Source organism: Pleurodeles waltl, chromosome 3_1, assembly GCF_031143425.1.
Source record: "Pleurodeles waltl isolate 20211129_DDA chromosome 3_1, aPleWal1.hap1.20221129, whole genome shotgun sequence".
Lineage (NCBI taxonomy): Eukaryota > Metazoa > Chordata > Amphibia > Caudata > Salamandridae > Pleurodeles > Pleurodeles waltl.
Window position 1 is genome coordinate 12,225,792 of NC_090440.1, and position 25,925 is coordinate 12,251,716.

At 49.2% G+C, this 25,925-nt stretch overlaps 1 protein-coding gene across 1 annotated transcript in view; it reads right to left on the minus strand.

The window, feature by feature from the left end:
• CSTPP1 (centriolar satellite-associated tubulin polyglutamylase complex regulator 1) overlaps window positions 1–25,925 on the minus strand; it is a 289,355-nt gene that overhangs the window by 39,692 nt on the left and 223,738 nt on the right. Inside the window, exons 6-7 of the mRNA XM_069221679.1 lie at window positions 6,058–6,250; window positions 551–660 (exon numbers count right to left, since the gene is read on the minus strand). Coding sequence (XP_069077780.1) covers window positions 551–660; window positions 6,058–6,250 — 303 coding nt within the window. The remainder of the gene's footprint in view (window positions 1–550; window positions 661–6,057; window positions 6,251–25,925) is intronic.

The following is a 25,925-nucleotide window of genomic DNA, read 5'->3' on the forward strand; positions in this document are numbered from 1 at the left end:
ACCATCCATGTCACACCCCCGTGACACTCCATCTAACACCTTGTGACCCCCATCTAACACCCTGTGGCCCTCCACGTCACACCCTGTGACGGTCCACCTCACCCTGTGACCCCCCATCTAACACCCTGTGACCCCATCTCACACCCTGTGACCCCCATCTAATACCCTGTGACCCTCCACCTCACACCCTGTGACCCTCCACCTCACACCCTGTGACCCTCCACCTCACACCAGGTGATCCTCCACCTCACACCCCGTGACCCTCCATTTCGCAACCCCTGTGGCCCTCCTTCTCACACTCTCACTCCACCTCACACCAGGTGATCCTCCACCTCACACCCCGTGACCCTCCATTTCACACCCCCTGTGACCCTCCTTCTCACACTCTGTGACCCTCCATTTTACACCCTGTGACCCTCCATGTCACACCCCTGTGACCCCCCATCTCACACCCTGTGACCCTCCATTTTACACCACTTCTGTCACCACCTCACGGCCTTGCGCGCACCCCTAGCAGTGCCTCGAATGCGGCAGCAGGCGCTATACTCACCGATGGCCTTATTGATTGCAGGGTGCTTGGCCAGGGCCATCAGAAGTCCGTAGAAGGTCAGTCTCTGGACACGGCCCAGCACCTCCTTGAGGAGGGCAGGAGGAGGCCGGCTGTGGAGAGAGGGGAGGGCAGTCAGTGTCCGCCTGGGGGGGTAAGAACCAGAAATACTGGGAAGGGATGAATGAATGCACAACTTGGGGGACGAGGAATGAATGACCCAATCAATCAATCAATCAGGGATTTGTAAAGCGCACTACTCACCCGTGAGGGTCTCAAGGCGCTGAGAAGGGGAGGGGGAGAAGATAGGGGGGGGGTGCTGCTACTGCTCGAACAGCCAGATCTTGAGAAGTTTGATGAAGGTAAGGAGGTCTTTGGTCTGGTGCAGGTGGGTGGGAAGAGTGTTCCACGTCTTGGTGGCGAGATGCATGAATGATCTACCGCTGGTTGTAGTTCTGCGGGCAAGTGGAACGGTTGCGAGGGCGGCGGAGTGGAGATGCCGGGTCGGGTGTAAAAGGGATTGAAGGGATGGAAGAGGGGTATGTTGAGTCTGGAGGACACGGAGCGAGTAAGTGGGGGATGGGTAGGCCGGGGGGGGGGGGTGGGGGGGGGGGGGCAATCGGTGGGTCATGAACAAAAGGAATGCACACACCTGGACCCTCCATCTAACACCCTCTCTTCCTCCATCCCACAGTCTGTGACCCTCCATCTCACAACCTGTGTGACCCTGTATAGGCCGGGGGGTGGGGGGCAGGGGGGAGTATATGCCAGGGGAAGGGGGGGGGCATAAACGGAAGGAATGCACACCCCTGTGTGAGTTTAAAAATGAGGTACTCGAGCCGGGGGTCACAGAAAGGAGCCTGTGAATGAAGGGTGGTGGGGGGGTCAAACATGGGAAGGAAGGCACATGCAGGAAAGGGGTGAATGTCTGAGTCTGGGGTACAAAAAGGAATGAGGGATGAAATGCATGTATCTGGGGGTGCAAGAAAGGAATGAATGTTTGAGTTTGGGGTACAAGAAAGAATGAGGGATGAAATGCATGGACTGAGGGTGCGAGAAAGGGGTGAATGTCCGGGTCTAGGGTAGAAGAAGGAATGAGCGATGAAATGCATGGACAGGGGGTGGGAGAAAGGGGTGAGTGTCTGGGTCCGGGGTACAAGAAGGAATGAGGGATGAAATGCATGGACAGGGGGTGGGAGAAAGGGGTGAGTGTCCGGGTCTGGGGTACAAGAAGGAATGAGCAATGAAATGCATGTACCGGGGGTGCAAGAAAGGGGTGAATGTCCGGGTCTGGGGTACAAGAAGGAATGAGGGATGAAATGCATGGACAGGGGGTGGGAGAAAGGGGTGAGTGTCCGGGTCTGGGGTGCAAGAAGGAATGAGCGATGAAATGCATGGACAGGGGATGGGAGAAAGGGGTGAGTGTCCGGGTCTGGGGTACAAGAAGGAATGAGGGATGAAATGCATGTACCAGGGGTGCAAGAAAGGGGTGAATATCTGAGTCTAGGGTACAAGAAGGGGTGAGGGATGAAATGTATGGACTGAGGGTGCGAGAAAGGGCTGAATGTCCGGGTTTGGGGTACAAGAAGGAATGAGGGATGAAATGCATGGACTGAGGGTGCGAGAAAGGGGTGAGTGTCCGGGTCTGGGGTACAAGAAGGAATGAGCGATGAAATGCATGGACAGTAGGTGGGAGAAAGAAGTGAGTGTCCGGGTCTGGGGTACAAGAAGGAATGAGGGATGAAATGCATGTCTCTGGGGTGCAGGAAAGGGGTGAATGACCGGGTCTGGGGTACAAGAAGGAATGAGGGATGAAATGCATGGACGGAGGGTGCGAGAAAGGGGTGAATGTCCAGGTCTGGGGTACAAGAAGGAATGACAGATGAAATGCATGGACAGGGGGTGGGAGAAAGGGGTGAGTGTCCGGGTCTGGGGTACAAGAAGGAATGAGGGATGAAATGCATGTACCAGGGGTGCAAGAAAGGGGTGAATGTCCGGGTCTGGGGTACAAGAAGGAATGAGGGATGAAATGCATGGACTGAGGGTGCGAGAAAGGGCTGAATGTCCAGGTCTGGGGTACAAGAAGGAATGAGCGATGAAATGCATGGACAGAGGGTGGGAGAAAGGGGTAAGTGTCCTTGTCTGGGGTACAAGAAGGAATGAGGGATGAAATGCATGGACTGAGGGTGCGAGAAAGGGGTGAATGTCCGGGTCTGGGGTACAAGAAGGAATGAGCGATGAAATGCATGGACGGGGGTGGGAGAAAGGGGTGAGTGTCCTGGTCTGGGGTACAAGAAGGAATGAGGGATGAAATGCATGTCTCTGGGGTGCAAGAAAGGGGTGAATGTCCGGGTCTGGGGTACAAGAAGGATTGAGCGATGAAATGCATGGACAGGGGGTGGGAGAAAGGGGTGAGTGTCCTTGTCTGGGGTACAAGAAGGAATGAGGGATGAAATGCATGGACTGAGGGTGTGAGAAAGGGGTGAATGTCCGGGTCTGGGGTAGAAGAAGGAATGAGCGATGAAATGCATGGACAGGGGGTGGGAGAAAGGGGTGAGTGTCCGGGTTTGGGGTTCAAGAAGGAATGAGCGATGAAATGCATGGACAGGGGATGGGAGAAAGGGGTGAGTGTCCGGGTCTGGGGTACAAGAAGGAATGAGGAATGAAATGTATGTACCGGGGGTGCAAGAAAGGGGTGAATGTCTATCCGGGTCTGGGGTGCAAGATGGAATGAGCGATGAAATGCATGGACTGAGGGTGAGAGAAAATGGTGAGTATCCGGGTGTGGGGTACAGGAAGGAATGAGCAATGAAATGCATGTACCGTGGGTGCAAGAAAGGGGTGAATGTCCGGGTCTGGGGTACAAGAAGGAATGAGGGATGAAATGCATGGACAGGGGGTTGGAGAAAGGGGTGAGTGTCCGTGTCAGGGATACAAGAAGGAATGAGGGCTGAAGGGACCTGCAAGTGCCTGGATACCCTGTTGGATGATTAGCCGCGCTTTATAAATCCTGATTGATTGATTGATTGATTGAAATGCATGGACAGGGGGTGGAAGAAAGGGGTGAATGTCTGGGGTACAAGGAATGAGCGATGAAATGCATGGACTGAGGGTGCGAGAAAGGGGTGAATGTCTGGGGTACAAGAAGGAATGAGCGATTAAATGCATGGACTGAGGGTGCGAGAAACGGGTGAATGTTTGAGTCTGGGGTACAAGAAGGAATGAGGGATGAAATGCATGGACAGGGAGTGGTAGAAAGGGGTGAATGTCTGGGCCAGGGATACAAGAAGGAATGAGGAATGAAATGTATGTACCGGGGGTGCAAGAAAGGGGTGAATGTCTATCCGGGTCTGGGGTGCAAGAAGGAATGAGTGATGAAATGCATGGACTGAGGGTGCGAGAAAGGGGTGAGTATCCGGGTGTGGGGTACAAGAAGGAATGAGCAATGAAATGCATGTACCGGGGGTGCAAGAAAGGGGTGAATGTCCGGGTCTGGGGTGCAAGAAGGAATGAGGGATGAAATGGATGGACTGAGGGTGCGAGAAAGGGGTGAGTATCCGGGTGTGGGGTACAAGAAGGAATGAGCAATGAAATGCATGTACCGGGGGTGCAAGAAAGGGGTGAATGTCCGGGTCTGGGGTACAAGAAGGAATGAGGGATGAAATGCATGGACGGGGGTTGGAGAAAGGGGTGAGTGTCAATGTCAGGGATACAAGAAGGAATGAAGGCTGAAGGGACCTGCAAGTGCCTGGATACCCTGTTGGATGATCAGCCGCACTTTATAAATCCTGATTGATTGATTGATTGAAATGCATGGACAGGGGGTGGAAGAAAGGGGTGAATGTCTGGAGTACAAGGAATGAGGGATGAAATGCATGAACAGGGGGTGGGAGAAAGGGGTGAATGTCCGGGCCTGGGGTACACGAAGGAATGAGTGATGAAATGTATAGACAGGGGGTGCAAGAAAGGGGTGAATGTCCGGGCCTGGGGTACAAGAAGGAATGAGCGATGAAATGCATGGACACGGGGTGCAAGAAAGGGGTGAATGTCAGTGTAAGGGATACAAGAAGGAATGAGGACTGAAGGGACTTGCAAGCGCCTGGATCCCCTTTTGGGGGATTAGCAGCGCTTTATAAATCCTGATTGATTGATTGATTGATTGAAATGCATGGACTGAGGGTGCGAGAAAGGGGTGAATGTCTGAGTCTGGAGTAGAAGAAGGAATGAGGGGTGAACTGCATGAACAGGGGGTGCGAGAAAGGGCGAGTGTCCGGGTCTGGGGTGCAAGAAGGAATGAGGGCTGAAGGGACCTGCAAGCGCCTGGATACCCTGTTGGGAGATTAGCAGTACTTTATAAATCCTGATTGAAATGCACGGACAGGGGGTGGAAGAATACAGAATTCATAACAGTTCTGTTCCTTTTGAGTCTTGGACTCTCCAACACTTCCACAGCCCCAGTCTAAATGCACTTCTAAGTTTATATTTAAGACAAGACTCGGTGCCTAGTCCCAGCTTCCCCTTAGTCCTGGTTTAGTCCTGAGCCTAACTTTACATGTAAGTACTAGTATACCTGCTCCTCCAAACCACCCCTGGCGTGTTACCCCCTCAGTCGAAGTTCACTCCTTGGGTTAAGTTTGGTTTGAGCCTGAATCTGCCCCCGAGTCTGTCCTTTGTTCTATGTCTTCCCATCTGTCTAGATTAGCCTCCCCCATGGTAAGGTTTACCCCTAGGCCTACCCTTGGGCTCACTGCACTCCCTGGTCTTACTGAACCCCATTAGCGCTAGTTCACCCACTTTTCCTCTGCGGCTTCATCCGTGGCCCCCACGGTCCTGCCCCAGGAGCTTCTTCAGGGTAGCAGTATAGCTCTGCATCGCGGCCACAAGACCAGCAGCGGCCGCCGCAAATCTCACAGAGAGGGAGGACGGCGGGGTATAGGGGATAAATAAAAAAATAATAATAATTTTAAAAAAAAGAAACCTTACATTCTCCCGTCGTCGCCACCACCACCTGCCGCATTGCTCCTCTGGTCTTCTTGTGGTGTCAAAGCGTTCACTGGGACACCCGAACAAGCTCCCCAGCAATCCTGGCACTGCTTTCTTGCTACAAATAGCATGAAAGCAGCGCCAGGATTGATCTGAGCAAGTCACGCTGCCACTCAGACACAGCCCTGGGGTCTATGCAGTTTCTCCAGCCCGGCTGTTCAACACTGCCAGGCTGGAGAAGACTAAGTGCGCATGTGTGTTTGGCCGGCGCGTGACGCCGGGCAATCAGGGCGGCTAAACACAGGTGCGCACTCAGTGCACTGACTCCTCCTCCCCACCTCCCGTTGCCCAACCCCACCCTGCCCCTCCCTTCACATGCTGCAGGCTGAGCCAGCAGATGAAAGATAAAACGATAATTAAATATGGTTTTATTTTTCAGCTCCTAGCTTAGCCAGAGGGGCAACACTCCTTCGCCATTGCGAATACTCCGCCCATTGCAGGCGCTATACCAGTGCTGCAGTCCTTACCTGTGCTTGTAGCGCTCACACAGGCTCTCCAGGCCGTGCAAGAAGAGAGCGGCGTCCACGCCCTCCGGCGGGCTCCCATCACTAGGCGCTACGCGCTGGCGCGGCTGCCCGGATGAGGTGGGCACTACCACCGTGTTAGGGCTCTTTCCGGTCAGGAGGTGGTGGTAGACGGCAGATGCACTGTCCAGAAACTCTGCGGGGGGGAGACAAGAGGGGAGACGGGTGAGGGCAGAGTCACGTGCAGAGAGGACACAGCGCACGTGCAGAGAGTGGCACAAGCCAGGGTGCCAGCCCAACCAGCAGGGGTCACCTTGACCAGTGGCCAAAGTGTTTCTTCTAGTTCAAATGGACCACAATAATGCTGCTAAGGTATACAGTGCATAGTGCCGCATTACTGAGAAACCTCACCGCATAATTCGGTCCAATGCCTCGTAATCCCAGCAGCCCTGACAGCAGATAAAACTGGCAGAATGGTGTGAGGGCTGTATTTATGGTAATGAAACCCAGATTTCACACGAACAGTGAAACGTTTTCTATGTTTCATGGGTCTGTCTCTAAAGTGGATTTTTATACACTGCAATCTGTGAGATAAAGACACCTGAACATGTAATTTATAATACAGATTTCACAGGGAAGTGTAAAATATGCATCATATCACACGGTTCCCCGTGAAATACAGATTTTATAATTATAAGGACAACACTCAAACCATTCAGCAGAGCTTTACCATTGCCAAGGCCCCTAGGATTGTGCGGCATGGATGACTAAAGTATGTGACTCGTTTAGATAAATTATGTGGCAAAAAAAATGCGAACTCTGCAGCACCTTCTCAGCGGCATTATTTTCATCAATTTCAGCCACAAACAACATTGTTTTAAGAAATATGTGAATTATGTGGCAAATGTGGTAAATCTGCTACTATGAGGCAAGGGCTGCAGCCACAGAATGGTATAAACCCACTGACCCTCAACATTGCCCATTATTTTGTGCACAATTCATTCATGAGAGATAAACAAAACGTAAACATTTACTTCCAATCAGGGTCCTTGTTAGCAGCTGCAGTTTGAAGAAAACAGCTTTTCAACCTAACTTCTAACCGAACTACTCCAAAATAAACATGCAATATAACAGGCACTGGCAAAGCAAATAGGTCTCGTGTACGCAAGAGTTATTGGCTGTGCCAATGCGTTTAGCCATCTGCACTCCAACATGGCTGCTGTTCAGCATGGCTAAAAGTCAGTGGCGTAGAGTCATGGATGGAGTGTCGTGGAGCGGTGTGTCGTGATGTGGAGGGGCATTCAGGGGAGGGGCATAAAGAGGGGTGTAGAGTGGAATAAGGTGTCTTAGCGCAGAGTGCTGTAGAGTGAACTGGTGTAGAGGTGCAAGGAGTAGAGTGACAGAGTGGCGTAGAGCAAGAGTGGAGTTGAGTTAAGTCAGAGAATGGAGTGGTGTAGAATGGAGTAGAGTCGTAAAGTGGAGTGGAGTGGCGTAGAGTGGAGTGGTGTAGAGTAGAGTATTATGGACTGGAGTGAAGTGGTGTAGAGTGGAGTGGTGTGTAGTGACAGAGTGGCGTAGAGTCAGAGTGGAGTTGAGTCAGAGAGTGGAGTGGCGTAGAATGGAGTAAAGTCGTAAAGTGGAGTGGCGTAGAGTGACAGAGTGGAGTAGAATGTCGTAAAGTGGAGAATAGTAGAATGGCGTAGAGTGTTATTGAGTGGAATAGAGTGTTGTGAAGTTGCGTAAAGTGTCACAGACTGGAGGGTCAGAGGGGAAGAGCGCCAAGTTGGGGGGTGAAGAGTGGAGTATCGTAGTGTGGAGTGGTGTACACTGTTGTGAAGTTGCATAGAGTGGAGTGTCTTGGAAAGGAAGAGCGCTGAGTTGGGTGTAGAGCAAAGTGTCCTAGAGTGGAGTGATGTGGAGTGGCGTAGCAGAGAATGGAGTAAAGTGTCAGAGTGGAGTAGCGTAGCATGAAGTGTCGGAGGGCTGAGTAGAAAGGCACAGAGTGTCGTGCAGTGTTGTAGCGTGGAGTGTCAGAGTGGAGTAGAGTGTTGTGGCGTAAAGTGGAGGGGCACAGAGTGGAGTAGAAAGGCACAGAGTGTCGTGGAGTGTTGTAGCGTGGAGTGTCAGAGTGGAGTATAGTGGCTTAAAATGAAGAGCATAGAGTGTAATGGAGAGGAGTGCAGTGGAGTTTTGTGGCCTAGAGTGGCGTAGAGTGGAAGGGCAGAGAGTGGAGTAGAGAATTGTAGAATGTTGAGGTGTCATGTGGAGTATGCACGATTTGGTAGCGGACTGCCATTAGTGACAACACATTTCCAATTGAAATGAAAATTACATTTGTACAGACATACAGTTTTACTGATAAAACTATACAATGCACAAGCGATAATGTGTGGGAAAGACATCACCTAGTTCACTGATTTGTTTTGATCATATTAAAATATTCGTTTCCATCACATTTCAGAATTACAAAAAATGTGCTTCATTTGTGCTTTCCTAAATCTGATATATATGCTGAAATATTTTCACATTTCATTTACAGACATTTACATTTTGTTGTGTGCTAGAAAAATATGTTCATTCCCAGTAACTAGCATGACTGTCACATAAATCCTCTCAGTTTGAAGTCAGAGAAAGAAAAGTAAACGCCACACTCACTGGAAGACAGCCTAAGATTTGACCTCTGTGTTTAAACACACTGCAAATGTGACAAGATAAGAACAGAATTTAAAAGCCTGTCACAGAAACCTGGAGCTCGTGGAAGAATACAAGGAGTAATAGTGAACAAGCTTTGCTCCACAGGAGGGAAGAAGACAAGCTGGACAGGCCAAAACAAATAAAGTCAGCAAATAAAAAGCCAGAATATGTGAATTACAAACCACAAAGCATGTGGTAAGCAATGGGCGGGATTCTTTCCTAGGGAAGCTTTCAGAATGGCCACAAGAAGTCTTCACAACTGGACAGGTGCGGGGTGGGTCAGGCTTCGACCTAAAAATACATAACGGTACTAGGTGCAATAAGGTCCTACATTGCTATCTCGACGTTCTCATGACATTTACATGCCTCTTGGCCTAGACATTATGGTTTAAGATGCCACCAGAACCAGCAGATGACAATATTAGAGCATATTATATGATTACCATTAAGTATCATATTTATTTATTTTTAACTACAAAAAAAAGGTGAGAAAGTCACGCACAAAGTAACATTTAAAAAGCGAAAGACCTGTGAAATTTGCCTGTTATGGTTCAGTGAGCTAACTGTAACTCGCTCACCGTCATGCACTGCTTATGACCTCACATGTTACATTACACGTTACATGCTAAATTACATAATGGATGACATCACTGAAGACTTCACCAAACCTACTGTTCCTCAAATTCCCCTATTACCCACTAGATCAAATATAGGCGGTAAAGGGTCCGCAATAACATACATCACCTATGCACGTGTGTGCATGTACACAACAGAAATAGTGTAGTCCTGGAGACAAGTCTGATTCACTATGATAAAAACTATATGGTGACTGTCTACCAGTAAAGTTTAAGGACAAACGGTGTTTCACTTAAACAAGGTAGGGACGAAGCCTGGCTACTGTGGGTTGGAGATGTGCATTTCACATAGTTTGTGGCTTAAATGTTGCCAAAATATATGAGAAAACTAGAGCTTCTCCTCGATACATTAGTCCTCTGTGGATTTCCGTGCACACGTTAGAAATGGCACGTGGCGCTATAGACAATTTCTATATAGAGTAGAGATTTAGAAGGTGCAGATCTTGACTTCTAGAAGTTTAGTGAACATTTTGAGACATTATGCATTGTGAAAATGTTTAGTGTATGGGTGACTCACTTACAATGATTTAAGCTGCAGTCTCGCTGTAAAACCTGTCCTGACGGTGTAAGCTAATCTGCTCAATTCAGGAATTACGTAGAGTATTTTCAAACTACCGAGGGCTCTCTGTAGGGCCTGGTCATGCATGCGTTATCATGGACCAAGGCAAAGATGTGAATCCCTTGGCTTTAAATACCATTTGATATATACATCTCATCAAAGTGAATAATGACAAGCACTTTTTTATCTGGTACTCAAAGTTCAATAGATTAGTGATTGCATTAAACTCCACAGAGACATTATGGGCCTGATTACAACTTTGGAGGAGGTGTTAATCCATCCCAAATGTGACGGATATACCACCAGCCGTATTACGAGTTCCATAGGATATAATGGACTCGTAATACGGCTGGTGGTATATCCGTCACTTTACCGTCACTTTTGGAACGGATTAACACCTCCTCCAAAGTTGTAATCAGGCCCTATGTTTCTTACACGCCTGAATACCAGTAAAAAAGCATAGTGTGGAGTAGATGTGGGAGCTTTCACGGATGCGCTTTATGTTCTGCACATTACAAGAGGCTACGCCCCTTAGCGCTACACCCGTGGTAGAGCATTGGGTGTGGGTGTGGCTCGTCCATACCTTCCCGTATGAAAAGCCTAAAGCCAACTGTCACGGTCATTGGATGATGTCATCAGTGATGTCATTTAACTTGTCATGAGCTATGCTCCCGGTGCAGTGCTCGCATGCGCACACCCTACTCTTTCTCAGCGCGAGGGTCTCCGACGGAGCGCACGTCATGGGAAAGACTTCCTGAGGTTGTCCTCTAGACAACGCACGAGCACGAGAGGAAGCTCTCTGGTGCTGAGCTCGGGAACACGAGAAGGGAGTCAGTCACCAGCACTTGTCCTGCACAACCACTGTGATGTGACTACCAGAGAGGGTCAGTGTGACTTCCCAAGCAGGCAGCAGTCTGAAAATCAATCAATCAATCAATCAATCAATCAATCAGGAATTTGTAAAGTGCACGACCCACCCGTGAGGGTCTCAAGGTACCTGCTCCCCTCCAGGAGTGAGGTGCATTGTGTTGATGCATCCAGCAGCTTCCCAGGGCCTTTGGTACCCCTCAGTAGTCCCAGGCCATCCTTGCTGCTTGAAAGGATTTGAACAGGTGTTATGTGCATTCAGTCCTGCGAGAGCTCAGATCCAGCAGTAACTAGAAACTGACTTTGAAACACTTCTTCCCCTGACCCCGATATTCAGGCTCTTAACTTTACAAGCAAAATGACTGATCCAGTTCTCAACAGTGACAGCAAAAATCTTCTAAGCAACCAAACTCCGCCATGGAGCCCGCACGTGTTTAACGTGATCTCGCGCTGTCTAGGAGTATTGGCTTTTTCCAGTTCTTGCCTTACCATAGTTTTTTTCATGCAACATTTGCACCTCGTATAGCGCCTGGTATAGCGCTTCCTGTAAAGTGACGCTTTCTAGGTGTCTGGGTAGGTTCTGGGGCGGATGTGTAGTCACGCTGGAGCACGACTGAGAGTTCTGGAGTCGAGGCTGACGGCAGTGAGTACCTTGAACTGAGTTATACAGGTATTCCCATTTTATGCCCATGCAATACTGGGCCTCTCCGCGGAGTGCACAGAGCAATGGTTACAAATGTGCCAACTGTAATTTCATTTTACGTGAAAATGGGTGAAGGAGGTAAACCCTCTTATAAAACACTGACAGGACCAGAGGGAAAGGAAACGCTGGGTTTGCAGATGAGGCGAGTGAAAGGGCGGTGAGAGGGAAATACATGCAGGAGGACTGATTGACACGACAGCGATGAAGACAAGAGAAGACATGCAATATATGCAGAGAGAGGAGAAAAAGGGTATTAGCACATGCCAGAGGAGGGACTGACTGCAGGAGGAAGTGGAATGAGAGGGAGCGCGGGAGTGACCGAGGCACTCCAAACACGACTGCCCAGTCTACAGCTCAAACTAATATTATAGTTTCATATTTTCAGAATTTAAACACTTTCATTTCTAATCATTAGTACCATTATCATTGTTGTTACTCAAATGTTTGATACTATTAACAAGCACTGGCTAAGCCAATAGGTCTTGCTTGCACACGTTGTGTGAAATGCCTTAATGCAGTAACAGAAAAAGTACATTTTTTGACGAAAAAACTGTATGGCGAGGGGGCGAGTTTTAGTTACTTGAGATAACTATAACAGGTGAATTTCTATGGTTTTTACACTTAAAATGTGAGCCTAACTGTAACATCCCCGTAACCTTTGTTTTTTTAAGTGATTTTCTATGTTTTTTTTTTTAATTCTAATTCCTATTAAAAAAAATATATATATATATATATATATATATATATATATATATATATATATATATATATATATATATAACATTACACTTTTGTTTGAGAGCAGCACCTCACTTGCACTTTATTTGGAATAAAAAATATGAATATTAAAGAACATAAACCGGCTTTTTCATGTGATGGCATCTGTGGAACTGTATTGTGGTGCAGCCGTATGATGAGTGGAATCTCATCATTTTGGAATATATATATTATTATATATATATATATATATATATATATGAAGCGTTTTTTGTCTAATAACTTTAACGTCATTTGATGAATCTTCACAAAATTTTCAAAATTAATACGCAAGTTAATTGAGCTGCTGTCTGGAAAATTTCAGGGTGATTTGTCAAGCGAGGGGCTAAGAAAAAGGGTGGGTCCCAAAATACTTTTTCCCTGTGTAATGTCTATGGGGATTTTGCAAGTCTTAGACACGGCTACAGCTCAAACCGCTGAACGAATTTCACGAAATTTGGCACAAAAGCTAGATCTTGGTCGACAGATTGTGCTTTTTGTGATCTGGGGTAAATCTGTTCAGTAGTTTTGAGTTTTTAAGGGAAGAAAAATATAGTTACCTAGGAACGCGGATTCTTTGTGGATCCGAGGGTACCCACGGATCCTGGCAAAAAAGCAAGGCCCTGATTTGCTGCCTACGACCGGAAAAGAAAGTTGCAGCTGCCATTTTGTTTCTTAGCTGGACTCCCTGGGAGCAAACTTAAATAAAAACACACAGAAGGGGTCAGTTCAGAGGTGTCCTGACCCCATACAACACATGGAGGGATCTCGGAGGGACCCTCATAGGCAAAACATTGCCCAATAGTTTTTTTTGGGCCGTTCCACGGATACACTGCAGTACACAGCAGTGTAAATCCATAATGAATCTGCGGGTCCGAAGCTCAATGTAAAAAAACAAAATCACCCACTCACACACCATACCTCCACCGTGCACAGCCAAAGGCTGTGCATAGCGTGGGGTTAGGTGCATGCAAAGGCAGTGCATGGCGATGGTTGTATTAACGCACAGTAATTATACATTACTTTACGCTAAAAGACCATACAAATTCACTGAAAAAACAAAGGTTACTGGGACGTTATAGTAGGTTTTACCCACACGAAACCAAAGAAATTCAGCAGTTATAGTTATACTTATGGTTACACTTATCTGAAGAAACTATAACTCGTGCCGTTAAGTAACATTAGGCCACAAGTTATAGTTCTTGACATAAGTATAACTTTATAAGAGCCTAAAGTTCCTTTTTACTATGCCTAAGTCACCCATAAAGCAGGCCCTAGATAGCCCAATGGGCAGGGTGCTGTTCGTCTAAAAGGTAGGACATGTAGTTGTATGTTTTATGTGTCCAGTAGTGACAAAGAGCCTATTTCGTTTTTCACTATTGTGAGGGCTGCCCCTTTAATAGGTTAGCATTGGTAATTCCCTTATGTATGCTTAAGTGTCATTTCTGATCTGGAAGGAGTAGCATGGGCATGTCTGGTATGTTTGGAGTGGTAGTGAGAAAATCCTGCTTACTAGTAGAGTTAGATTTTACATTACTGTTTTAGAAATGCCATTTTTAGAGAGTGAGCATTTCTCTGTGCTTATAGCTCTATGTGCTTTGCAGCCTGACTCCAATCCACGTCTAGGGCAGAGTGACAGCTACACTTTGTGCATACTTTCCAGACAGCCACAACACAGGAGGTGCTGAGTGCATTTGCATGCTAATAGCATTTGTGGGCTGGGAGACAGGGAGGAGGGGCACACTTATTTGTATAGGCTGTGCTCCTGCCTCACACAATGGGCTCATATACCCCCTACTGATGTCTGGAGCCAGGGCTGGGTTGTAAGGGGGAGTGTTACCCTTGTAATGGTTCATTTGAAGTCACCCCCTGAACAAAGACATTTTGGAGTGTAAGTTTTGGGGTGTCATCATCAGCAGAAATATTTCAGGAGATGGTGAGACGAGTGATTAGACCCATAAAAATACTGTCTAAATTACAACGATGACCTCCTGGTATTTGATCGCACAAATGAAGAACATGACCCGGCACTGCGGGAGGTATGCAAGCAGTTAGAAACAGCTGGCTTGACACTGAACAAGGACAAATGTGAACTGGGAAAAAGAGAACTTGATTTCTTTGGGTACATCTCCCAGAAAGGGATCTCAAGTCTCAAACTTCAAGGGGAGGGGCTGGCGTGGGAAAGGGATAAAAAAAATAATAAGAAGAAAATACGAAAAAAACATACCTCTTCCCGACGCCGCCATCTCCTGCTGCCTCACTCATAGCTCCTCTTCTGATGCCCCAGCATTACAGCATTCATTGGAACACCAGCACAATCAATCAATCAATCAATCAAAAAAATGTATAAGCATGCTACTCACCTGATAGGGTCTCAAGGCGCTGTGTGTGGGGGGAGAGGGCGGGCTGCCGTATTACTGCTCAAAAAGCCATGTCTTTAGGTGCTTTCTGAAGGTCAGGAGGTCCTGGGTCTTGCGTAGGTTGCTGGGGAGGGAGTTCCAGGTCTTGGAGGCGGGGTAGGAGAAGGATCTGCCTCCGGAGGTGGTGCATTGGATGCGGGGGACTGTGGCGAGGGTGAGGTCAGCAGAGCGGAGGAGTTGAGTGGGTGCGTGGAAGTTCACTCATTCGTTGAGGTAGACTGGTCCAGTGTTATGGAGGGATTTGTGAGCATAGATGAGGACTTTAAAGATGATCCTCTTGCTGATGGGCAGCCAGTGAAGGGATCTGAGGTGAGCAGAGATGTGTTCGTGGCGTGGGAGGTTGAGGATGAGACATGTGGCTGCGTTCTGGATACGCTGGAGTTTCTGCTGAAACTTGGCTGTGGTACCAGCGTACAGGGCGTTTCCGTAGTCTAATCTGCTGCTGATGAGTGCATGGGTGACGGTTTTTCTGTCCACGGGAATCCATTTGAAGGTCTTCCGTAGCATGCAAAGGGTGCTGAAACAGGAGGATGATATGGTGTTGATTTGCTGGGCCATGGAGAGAGATGAGCCTAGGATGATTCAGAGGTTGCATGCGTGGGTGAAGGGTGTTGGGGGTGGTCCGAGGGCGGTGGGCCACCATGAGTCGTCCCATGCTGTCTTGTTGGGCCTAAGATGATGATTTCTGTTTTGTTGGAGTTGAGTTTGAGGAGGCTTGCTGTCATCCATTTGGCGGTGTCGAGGAGTCCGGCGTGGAGGTTTATCTTGGCGTGGAGGGGTTCCTGGTGAGGGAGATGATGAGCTGGGTGTCGTCTGCGTATGAGATGATGGTGATTCCGTGGGGGCGGAGGATGTTGGCGAGCAGGGCCAAGTAAATGTTGAAGAGGGTAGGGCTGAGGGGGGACCCTTGGGGGACCCCGCAGATGATCTTGGTTGCTGGGGACTGGAAGGGAGGGAGGTGGACTTTCTGGGTTCTTTTGGCGAGGAAGGAGGTGAGCCAGTCTAGGGCCTTGTGCCGGATTCCTGCGTCGAAAAGGCATTCGCAGAGGATTTGGTGGCAAACCGTGTCGAAGGCTCCAGAGAGGTCCAGGAGGATGAGTGCGACGGTCTCGCCCTTGTCGACTCTGGTTCTGATGTCGTCAGTGCAGACAATGTGGGGGCGGTCTCAGGCCTATGGTTCTTGCGAAATCCAGACTGGGAGGCGTTGAGTGCATTGTTTTCCTCTAGGAAGTGAGACAGGTGGGCATTCACTATCTTCTCAGCGACCTTGGCGGGGAAGGGGAGAAGAGAGATGGGGCGGTAGTTGGTGAGGTCTTCCGGGTCTGCTCTGGGTTTTTTGAGGAGTGCAGTGACTTTGGTGTGCTTCCAGGTGTCTGGGAAGGTTGCGGCGTCGAAGGAGCTGTTGATTACAGCGCGGAGCTGGGGAGCGATGATTGGGCTGGCCTTGTTGAAGATGTGGTGGGGACAGGGGTCTGTGGGGGAGCCTGAGTGGATGGAGTTCATGGTTTTTTCGGTATCTTCGTCTTTGGTGGGGGTCCAGTTGTGGAGTTGGTTGGGGTGGTGGGTTGTTGTGTTGTTGGTCATGTTGGTGGCGGGTGCGGATGGTGTGAAGCTGTTGTGTATGTCTAAGATTTTGAGGTGGAAGTAGTTGGAGAGGGAGTTGCACAGGTTTTGTCTGTGAGGGGGGTCGATGGTGCAGGATCCCCAGCAATCATGGAGCTGCTTTCATGCTAAACCAAGCATGAAAGCAGCATCAGGATTGGTCTAAGCAGCTTGGACTGCCGCTCAGACACAACCCTGGGGCCTGTGCAGTTTCTCCAGCCCAGCTGTTCAACACAACCAGGCTGGAGAAACTTAAATGTGCATGTGTGTTTTCCCAGCCCGAGACAGCCGGCCAAACACACATGCGCACTTAGGTGCATTCTCTCCCCATTTCCCCCTTCCACCTCCTGTGGTGCAGCCCACCACCCCCTGAACATGCTGCTGGCTCAACCAGCAGGTGAAAGGTAAAACGATAATTAAATATCATTTTATCTTTCAACTTCTGGCTTAGCAAGGGTGGGGGGGGGGGTTGACACTCTTTCGCCATTGTGAAGGAGCCGCCCCTGAGCAAAAGGGGGAGATGTCGAAACAACGGGTGCAAGTAGGAGGGCACTAGGATCACACACACTGCCCACCAACTAAGGGGGGAAGGACAAACTGCTACCAGGTACCACAAGGGGAAGGACGTCCCTGCATGCACAGGGGACCGTGGCAAAAGAATAAAGCAGGTGCCTCACATCCTTACCGGCCTCTCTGCGTCTTTCTTTAAGGCTGGGACCCGGAGGGACACGATAGTGGCGGACGGGGAAAAGAGCCCCCTCGGCCATTCAGATTCCTCTATTATTTCAAGTTACGGGATCGCAGGACGCTTTCAGGTCTCCCACCAATCAAACAGTCCAGATATACAAAGTTTTTGAACTCCAGTTTCTCAAACACTTCTAAACAAAATTAACAACAAATCACAAAAAAGCCCTCTTTCTCTTAAAGTCCAGTCCAGCCATTCCATTTTCATGGTATGGCTGTTCAATTTTCCTATTGAAAATCGAATGGGGAAATTGTGCTTCAGCACCTTCCCCCTTTTTTCTCACCCCGCTTGACAAATCACCCCAAAGCGTTCTAGGAAGGAGCTGAGGTAGATTAACCTTTTTTTTTGAAGATTCATCCAACGGCACCAAAGTTATTAGCAAACCAAAAAACACTCTTCTAATGGTAAATCTATCCTAACTACAACTACACAATGGCAGCCCCCGCTGTCTCATTCACTGAAAAAAACTAAGCTTAAATTGACATTATACTTAAGAATTGAAATAATGTTTTACTTTACATATACAAAAAACCTTAGAAGTTCACTAAAAATACCAAATGTTAACTGGATGTTATAGTTTGGTGAAAATGTCGGTTAAAACATAACATTTTAAACTAACTAAACCAGTATTGTTGTTAATGATGTCATTTCAGATGTTGCAGAGATGTCATCAATGATGTCATAGAACATCTCATGAGGGATCTAACATGTGAGGTAATTAGCAGTGCAAAGCGAGGGTGCGAGTTACAGTTACTTTAGGGCACGAGTTACAGTTACTTTACGGCGCGAGTTATAGTTACTTTACGGCACGAGTTATAGTTACTTTAGGGCATGAGTTATAGTTACTTTACAGCATGAGTTATAGTTACTTTACGGCACGAGTTATAGTTACTTTACGGCACGAGTTACTTTACGGCATGAGTTATGGTTACTTTAGGGCACGAGTTATAGTTACTTTACGGCACAAGTTATGGTTACTTTAGGGCACGAGTTATAGTTACTTTACGGCACGAGTTATGGTTACTTTAGGGCACGAGTTAAAGTTACTTTACGGCAGGAGTTATAGTTACTTTGGGGCACGAGTCATAGTTACTTTTTGGGCATGAGTCATACTTACTTTTTGGGCACAAGTTATAGTTACTTTAGGGCATGAGTTATAGTTACTTTACGGCGCGAGGTATGGTTACTTTACGGCACCAGATATGGTTACTTTGCAGCACCAGGTATGGTTACTTTAGGGCACAAGTTATAGTTAATTTAGGGCACGAGTTATAGTTACTTTACGGGACGAATTATAGGTGCTTTACGGCACGAGTTATAGTTACTTTATGGCACGAGTTATAGTTACTTTAGGGCACGAGTTATAGTTACCTTAGGGCACGAGTTATAGTTACCTTAGGGCAAGAGTTATAGTTACACACTGTACTAAACAACAGCAGGAGGCATTATAATTGAACTCCAAAATGCAATTTCTTTGAATTTCAAACACATAAATTTATTATAAAGATCATTATTCCACGTCTTCATCACACAATTTCTCATCTGATTTTCACAATAAGCGATATATATACTTCAGACAAAAATTCAACCAGAAATGAGTGTGATCTACACAGTGCAAAGGTGAACTCCAAGTTTGAAGCAAGAGTAAAGTGATGATACAATACAGCCTTTGGCCGTGCATGACTTGGGGTTGGGTGCAGAGCATGGCCTGTGGCCAGGTGCTGCACCCAAACACACACCTGGCCCCTGCCCTTGGGCTTCCAACCCCCTTGTTTCAAATATGTAAGTATAAAAGACAGGCCTATTGGGTTTATCAGGCGGTGGATAAATCAACATACTTCACCTAAAAGTCACCAATATCTGTTATCACATGTATGTTTTATAAATACACATATTGTAACATTGAATCATATTTATTATCACAAACTATTTTAAATAAAGTATTTTTAAAAACAACAACAAACATATCTTTTAGTCAATGAATCAAGCATTTCTATACCATGGTTTATCACCCCAGGGGGTATCCAGGCGCTCAGGTACCGACGGCCTTAGTCGAAGAGCCAGGTCTTGAGCTACTTCCTGAAGTCAGCGAGGGAGGGAGAGGTTCAGAGGTGGAGGGCGTTCCAGGTCTTGGTGGCGAGGTAGGAAAAGGAACGACCTCCACCTCGACTTCGCCAGATGCATTAGACGTGTGCGAGGGAAGGCGGAGCAAAGTTGTCTGGTGCGTGGGTGGAAGGTCAGGCTGTGGTTGACGTAGATGTGTCGGATGTTGCGGAGGGCTTTGTATGCAGCAGCTTGAACTGGCATCTCCTCTGGAATGGGAGCCAGCAGAGGCTTCTGAGGCGGGGATGATGCTAGTCCGTTTGGGAAGGATGCGGATGAGTCTGGCTGCGGTGTTCTGTACAGTCTGGAGTCGTTTGAGGAGCTGTGTGGTGGCTCCAGCATAGAGTGTGTTTCCGTAGTTGAGTCGGTTGGAGATGAGGGCTTGAGTGGCTGTGTTCCTGGTGTCGACTGGATTTCATCTGAAGATCTTACAGAGCATGTGGAGGATATAGAAGCAGGAGGAGGACGCTATGCTGACTTGCGCTTCATGGTGAGTTGGGTGTCGAGGATGATGCCGAAGTTGTGGGGGTGGTTTGTCGGGGTTAGCGTTGGTTCGAGTGCGTTGGGCCACCATGTGCCGTCCCGGGGTGAGGTGTTATTTCTGAAGATGAGCACTTCCATCTTGTCCGTGTTCGACTTTAGGCAACTGGACCTCATCCAGTCGACGACACTGGTCATGGCATTTCTGAAGTTGGACCTGTTGGTGACGGGGTTTTGCATGAAGGACAGGATGAGTTGGGTGTCTTCAGTGTATGAGATGATGCTGAGTCCGTGGGTGCGGATGATGTGGGCCAGAGGCGTCAAATAGGTGTTGAAGAGGGTGGGCTGAGGGAGGATCCCTGGGAGATGCCGCAGATGATGCTCTTGGGTTCGTAGGTGAAGGGCAGTGGGTGGATCCTCTGAGTGGATCCTCTGAGGAAGGAAGTGATCCACTTGAGGGTGTTGCCCTGGATGCTGATGTGGTGGAGTCTGGTGATGAGGGGGTGGTGGGAAACGGTGTTAAAGGCCGCTGAGAGGTCGGGGAGGAACAAGGGCTGCATTCTCACCTCGAGCAAGGAGGGATCTGAGGTAGTCTACTGTGGCGATCAGGGAGGTCTTGGTGCTGTGGTAGGAGCAGAAGCCAGATTAGGAGGTGTCAAGCAGGTTGTTTTCTTTCAGGTGTTCGGTGCGCTGGCAATTGATGGCTTTCTGCAGGACCTTGGCGGGTAAAGGGAACAGCAAGATGAGGTGGTAATTCTTGAGTTCGCAGGGGTTTGACCTCTGCGTGCTTCTATGCTTTGGGGCCAGTACCCATGGTGATGGATCGGTTGAGGATGGTTGTGAGGGCATCACCGACTTCTTTATGCCCCAGGTTCAAGATGTGGTTGGGCCAGGGGCTGGTCAGTTCTTTGAGTCTTTTTTCACATTTTTTGGGCCACAAAACTAGCCGGAGAACCAATACATGGGATCCCTGTACTCTAGCTAAAGAGCAAACAGCTTCAGGTTAGAGCGCTTTAAAGTTTATGCTAAGCTCTCCTGGGGTCACGGATTCAATGACCCAGGAGGCATTGAGTTTTTTAAAAGTTGTTGGTGGGCTGCTGCACTATCTACAGCCCTCCACAAAAACTCTTAGTGGTGCCACTGCCCCGGATAGGGGCACCACCAGGATCAAAAGAGATACCTAAAAAGCCCTCACAGGGCATTATGGGGTGCCCCTTGCCTGCTGTAGACCACGGTTAAAAAACATTGACAAAGCCAATACCGCTTGTAGGTGAGACCTATTGGCTTTGCTAATGCCGGCCTTCCCGCTGGTATTTGGCCTGGCTGTGGGGTGAGGCCCCCCCACAGAGGCTCACTCCCTGCAATGCTGCATGTACTCTACTGGGGAGCGGCCAGCTCCCAGGCTCCATCTGTAGACACAAGGGCGGCCTGAACAGGTGGCACAGGGCAAGCGGGTGAGGCTGGAGTAACAAAGTGGAGTATCTTTACTCCTGCTCAACATTTCCTCTTGGCATGCAGGCTGCACACACTGGAGGTGGGAAGAGCCTCGAAGCGTAGATGTTTGTGCAGGAAGGTGTCCCATTCTGCAGGAAAAACGCATCTGACCACAATGTAGTGCCCTGGCGTCTGGCCGAAGGGGGGCTTTGTTAGCGCCAGGATGCCACAATGGGGCCAGCGCTCGGAGGCAACTGAAAAGCTCCATTTATTTGTAAACATGGTGCAGTTCTGGCCACGTGCCTTGCTGTGCGAAATGTAATTAAATAGCCCCCTGATGTAGTGATCCGTACACCCCCACAAAGGCTGGCTGCTGCAGTTGGGGGGGTATCCAGATTCTTAAGGGGTCCTTCTAACCCCTCGGCTCCCCTCCAAAGCCCCAGTAGCTGCACCCCAAGTCCCCCTCCACCCCCACCCCCATAACCGAGCTCCTACAGACAACAACCTCCTGCAAGGGGCCAGGGGCCCCTCTGTGCCGGTTAAGGTCTCCTAAACGGGGAAACTGCGTTCACGTCTAACTTTCCGTCCCTCGTGAAAGGATTTAAGTCTCTTCCGTCCAAACGAACCCTGATCCAGCAGCTTGAGAGGTGGGGGGCGGCGGGGGCTGCCAGCTGGTGGGTGATGTCAAGTTATGTCTGATTTATGTGGCGCCACATGCCACCCAAGGCAGTTTGTGTAACCAAGACCCGGCCATTGACACCACTCCTGACAAAGCCGAAAGGTCCAGGTTTCCAACTGAGGATCTTTGCAGCGTTCTTTTATTTAATGGTTAAGGGAGCTCTATGAACACGTCTTGGGGGCTTCGGAGCGCTTCGTTTACACCTTTCGAAGCTGCTCAAAGTTACGACAACACAAATCCCCCAGCAAGATACTGGTGCAGAGGGGCAAGGATTGGTGTGAATCACACTTCTTAGGTGCCTGAGTGTGACATGGGCTCAGTGAAGAGGGGTCGTGCACTTGCTGGGAGTGTGATATTTCTTCAGCAAGGTGGGTCGTGCACTTGCTGCGAGTGTGATATTTCTTGAGTGAGGAGGGGTCGTGCACTTGCTGCGAGAGTGATATTTCTTCAGCAAGGTGGGTCGTGCACTTGCTGCGAGTGTGATATTTCTTCTGTGAGGAGGGGTCGTGCACTTGCTGGGAGTGTGATATTTCTTCAGTGAAGAGGGGTCATGCACTTGCAGTGAGTGTGATATTTCTTGAGTGAGGAGGGGTCGTGCACTTGCTGCGAGTGTGATATTTCTTCAGTGAAGAGGGGTCGTGCACTTGCTGCGAGTGTGATATTTCTTCAGTGAGGAGGGGTCGTGCACTTGCTGCGAGTGTGATATTTCTTCGGCGAGGAGGGGTCGTGCACTTGCTGCGAGTGTGATATTTCTTCAGCAAGGTGGGTCGTGCACTTGCTGGGAGTGTGATATTTCTTCAGTGAGGAGGGGTCGTGCACTTGCTGCGAGTGTGATATCTCTTCAGTGAGGAGGGGTCGTGCACTTGCTGGGAGTGTGATATTTCTTCAGTGAGGAGGGGTCGTGCACTTGCTGCGAGTGTGATATCTCTTCAGCAAGGTGGGTCGTGCACTTGCTGGGAGTGTGATATTTCTTCAGTGAGGAGGGGTCGTGCACTTGCTGCGAGTGTGATATTTCTTGAGTGAGGAGGGGTCGTGCACTTGCTGCGAGTGTGATATCTCTTCAGTGAGGAGGGGTCGTGCACTTGCTGGGAGTGTGATATTTCTTCAGTGAAGAGGGGTCATGCACTTGCAGTGAGTGTGATATTTCTTCAGTGAGGAGGGGTCGTGCACTTGCTGGGAGTGTGATATTTCTTCAGTGAAGAGGGGTCGTGCACTTGCTGGGAGTGTGATATTTCTTCAGTGAGGAGGGGTCGTGCACTTGCTGCGAGTGTGATATTTCTTCGGCGAGGAGGGGTCGTGCACTTGCTGGGAGTGTGATATTTCTTCAGTGAAGAGGGGTCATGCACTTGCAGTGAGTGTGATATTTCTTGAGTGAGGAGGGGTCGTGCACTTGCTGCGAGAGTGATATTTCTTCGGCGAGGAGGGGTCGTGCACTTGCTGGGAGTGTGATATTTCTTCAGTGAAGAGGGGTCATGCACTTGCAGTGAGTGTGATATTTCTTCAGTGAGGAGGGGTCGTGCACTTGCTGCGAGTGTGATATCTCTTCAGCAAGGTGGGTCGTGCACTTGCTGGGAGTGTGATATTTCTTGAGTGAGGAGGGGTCGTGCACTTGCTGCGAGTGTGATATTTCTTCAGTGAGGAGGGGTCGTGCACTTGCTGGGAGTGTGATATTTCTTCAGTGAAGAGGGGTCATGCACTTGCAGTGAGTGTGATATTTCTTGAGTGAGGAGGGGTCGTGCACTTGCTGTGAGTGTGATATTTCTTCAGTGAGGAGGGGTCGTGCAGTTGCTGGGAGTGTGATATTTCTTCAGTGAGGAGGGGTCGTGCACTTGCTGGGAGTGTGATATTTCTTCAGCAAGGTGGGTCGTGCACTTGCTGTGAGTGTGATATTTCTTCAGTGAGGAGGGGTCGTGCACTTGCTGGGAGTGTGATATTTCTTCAGTGAGGAGGGGTCGTGCACTTGCTGCGAGTGTGATATTTCTTCGGCGAGGAGGGGTCATGCAGTTGCTGCGAGTGTGATATTTCTTCGGCGAGGATGGGTTGTGCACTTGCTGGGAGTGTGATACTTCTGCAGTGAGGAGGGGTCCTGCACTTGCAGTGAGTGTGATATTTCTTCAGTGAGGAGGGGTCGTGCACTTGCTGTGAGTGTGCTATTTGTCGCAGAGAGGTTGTGCACTTGTTGCGAGTGTGTGATATTTGTTCGGTGAGGAGTGGTCGTGCTCTTTGGAGGGGTCATACACTTTGGAGGGGTCGTGCACTTGCTGTGAGTGTGATATTTGTTTGGCAAGTCATGGTCATGCTCTTTGGAGGTGTCGTGCTCTTTGGAAGGGTCATACACTTGCTGGGAGTGTGGTATTTGTTCAGTGAGGAGTGGTCGTGCTCTTTGGAGGGGTCGTGCACTTGCTGTGAGTGTGAGATATGTTCGGTGAGGAGTGGTCTTGCTCGTCGGAGGGGTCATACTCTTTGGAGGGGTCGTGCACTTGCTGTGAGTGTGATATTTGTTCGGTGAGGAGTGGTCGTGCTCTTCGGAGGGGTCGTACTCTTTGGAGGTGCGTGCACTTGCTGTGAGTGTGATATTTCTTGAGCGAGGAGGGGTCGTGCACTTGCTATGAGTGTGATATTTCTTGAGCGAGAAGGGGTCGTGCACTTGCTGGGAGTGTGATATTTCTTGAGCGAGGAGGGGTCGTGCACTTGCTGGGAGTGTGATATTTCTTGCACGAGAAGAGGTTGAGTGAGGAGAGATCGTGCACTTGCTGGGAGTGTGATATTTCTTGAGCGAGGAGGGGTCGTGCACTTGCTGGGAGTGTGATATTTCTTCAGCGAGGAGGGGTCATGCACTTGCTGTGAGTGTGATATTCCTTGAGCGAGGAGGGGTCATGCACTTGCTGGGAGTGTGATATTCCTTGAGCGAGGAGGGGTCGTGCACTTGCTGGGAGTGTGATATTTCTTTGGCAAGTCGTGGTCTTGCTCTTTGGAGGGGTCATACACTTGCTGGGAGTGTGATACTTGTTAGTCGCGGAGGGGTTGTGCACTTGCTGTGAGTCTGATATTTGTTCGGTGAGGGGTGGCCATGCTCTTTGGAGGGATCGTACACTTTGGAGGGATCGTACATTTTGGAGGGGTCGTGCACTTTGGAGGGGGAGGGGTTGTGCACTTTGGAGGGGTCGTGCACTTTGGAGGGGTCGTGCACTTTGGAGGGGGAGGGGTCGTGCACTTTGGAGGGGTCGTGCACTTTGGAGGGGTCGTGCACTTTGGAGGGGTCATGCACTTGCTGTGAGTGATATTTGTTCGGTGAGGAGTGGTCGTGCTCTTCGGAGGGGTTGTACTCTTTGGAGGGGTTGTACACTACTGCTGGGAGTGTGATATTTTTTTGTCGATGAGGGGTTGTGCACTTGCTGGGAGTGTGATATTTCTTTGTCGATGAGGGGTTGTGCACTTGCTGGGAGTGTGATATTCCTTGAGCGAGGAGGGGTCGTGCACTTGCTGGGAGTGTGATATTTCTTTGGCAAGTCGTGGTCTTGCTCTTTGGAGGGGTCATACACTTGCTGGGAGTGTGATACTTGTTAGTCGCGGAGGGGTTGTGCACTTGCTGTGAGTCTGATATTTGTTCGGTGAGGGGTGGCCATGCTCTTTGGAGGGATCGTACATTTTGGAGGGATCGTACATTTTGGAGGGGTCGTGCACTTTGGAGGGGGAGGGGTCGTGCACTTTGGAGGGGGAGGGGTCGTGCACTTTGGAGGGGTCGTGCACTTTGGAGGGGGAGGGGTCGTGCACTTTGGAGGGGTCGTGCACTTTGGAGGGGGAGGGGTCGTGCACTTTGGAGTGGTCGTGCTCTTCGGAGGGGTTGTACTCTTTGGAGGGGTTGTACACTACTGCTGGGAGTGTGATATTTCTTTGTCGATGAGGGGTTGTGCACTTGCTGGGAGTGTGATATTTCTTTGGTGAAGAGAAGTCATAGCCCATGGGCCGAGTGACCCCCAATACTAGGTGCGGCCACTGTGAAGATTACTGCTATGCTGATCTGACCGTAGCCCATGTGTGCAGTGAGGAGGGTGACACAATATGCCAGGTGGGGCCCCATAGGAAGAAAGCAAGGACCGTGTTCTGGTCAAGACTGTCACAGTGAGGAAGAGTCTGGCCGAGCCCTGACTGAGGATCTGTATCAGGATTACTGGAGAACACCGAGCTGCTGCT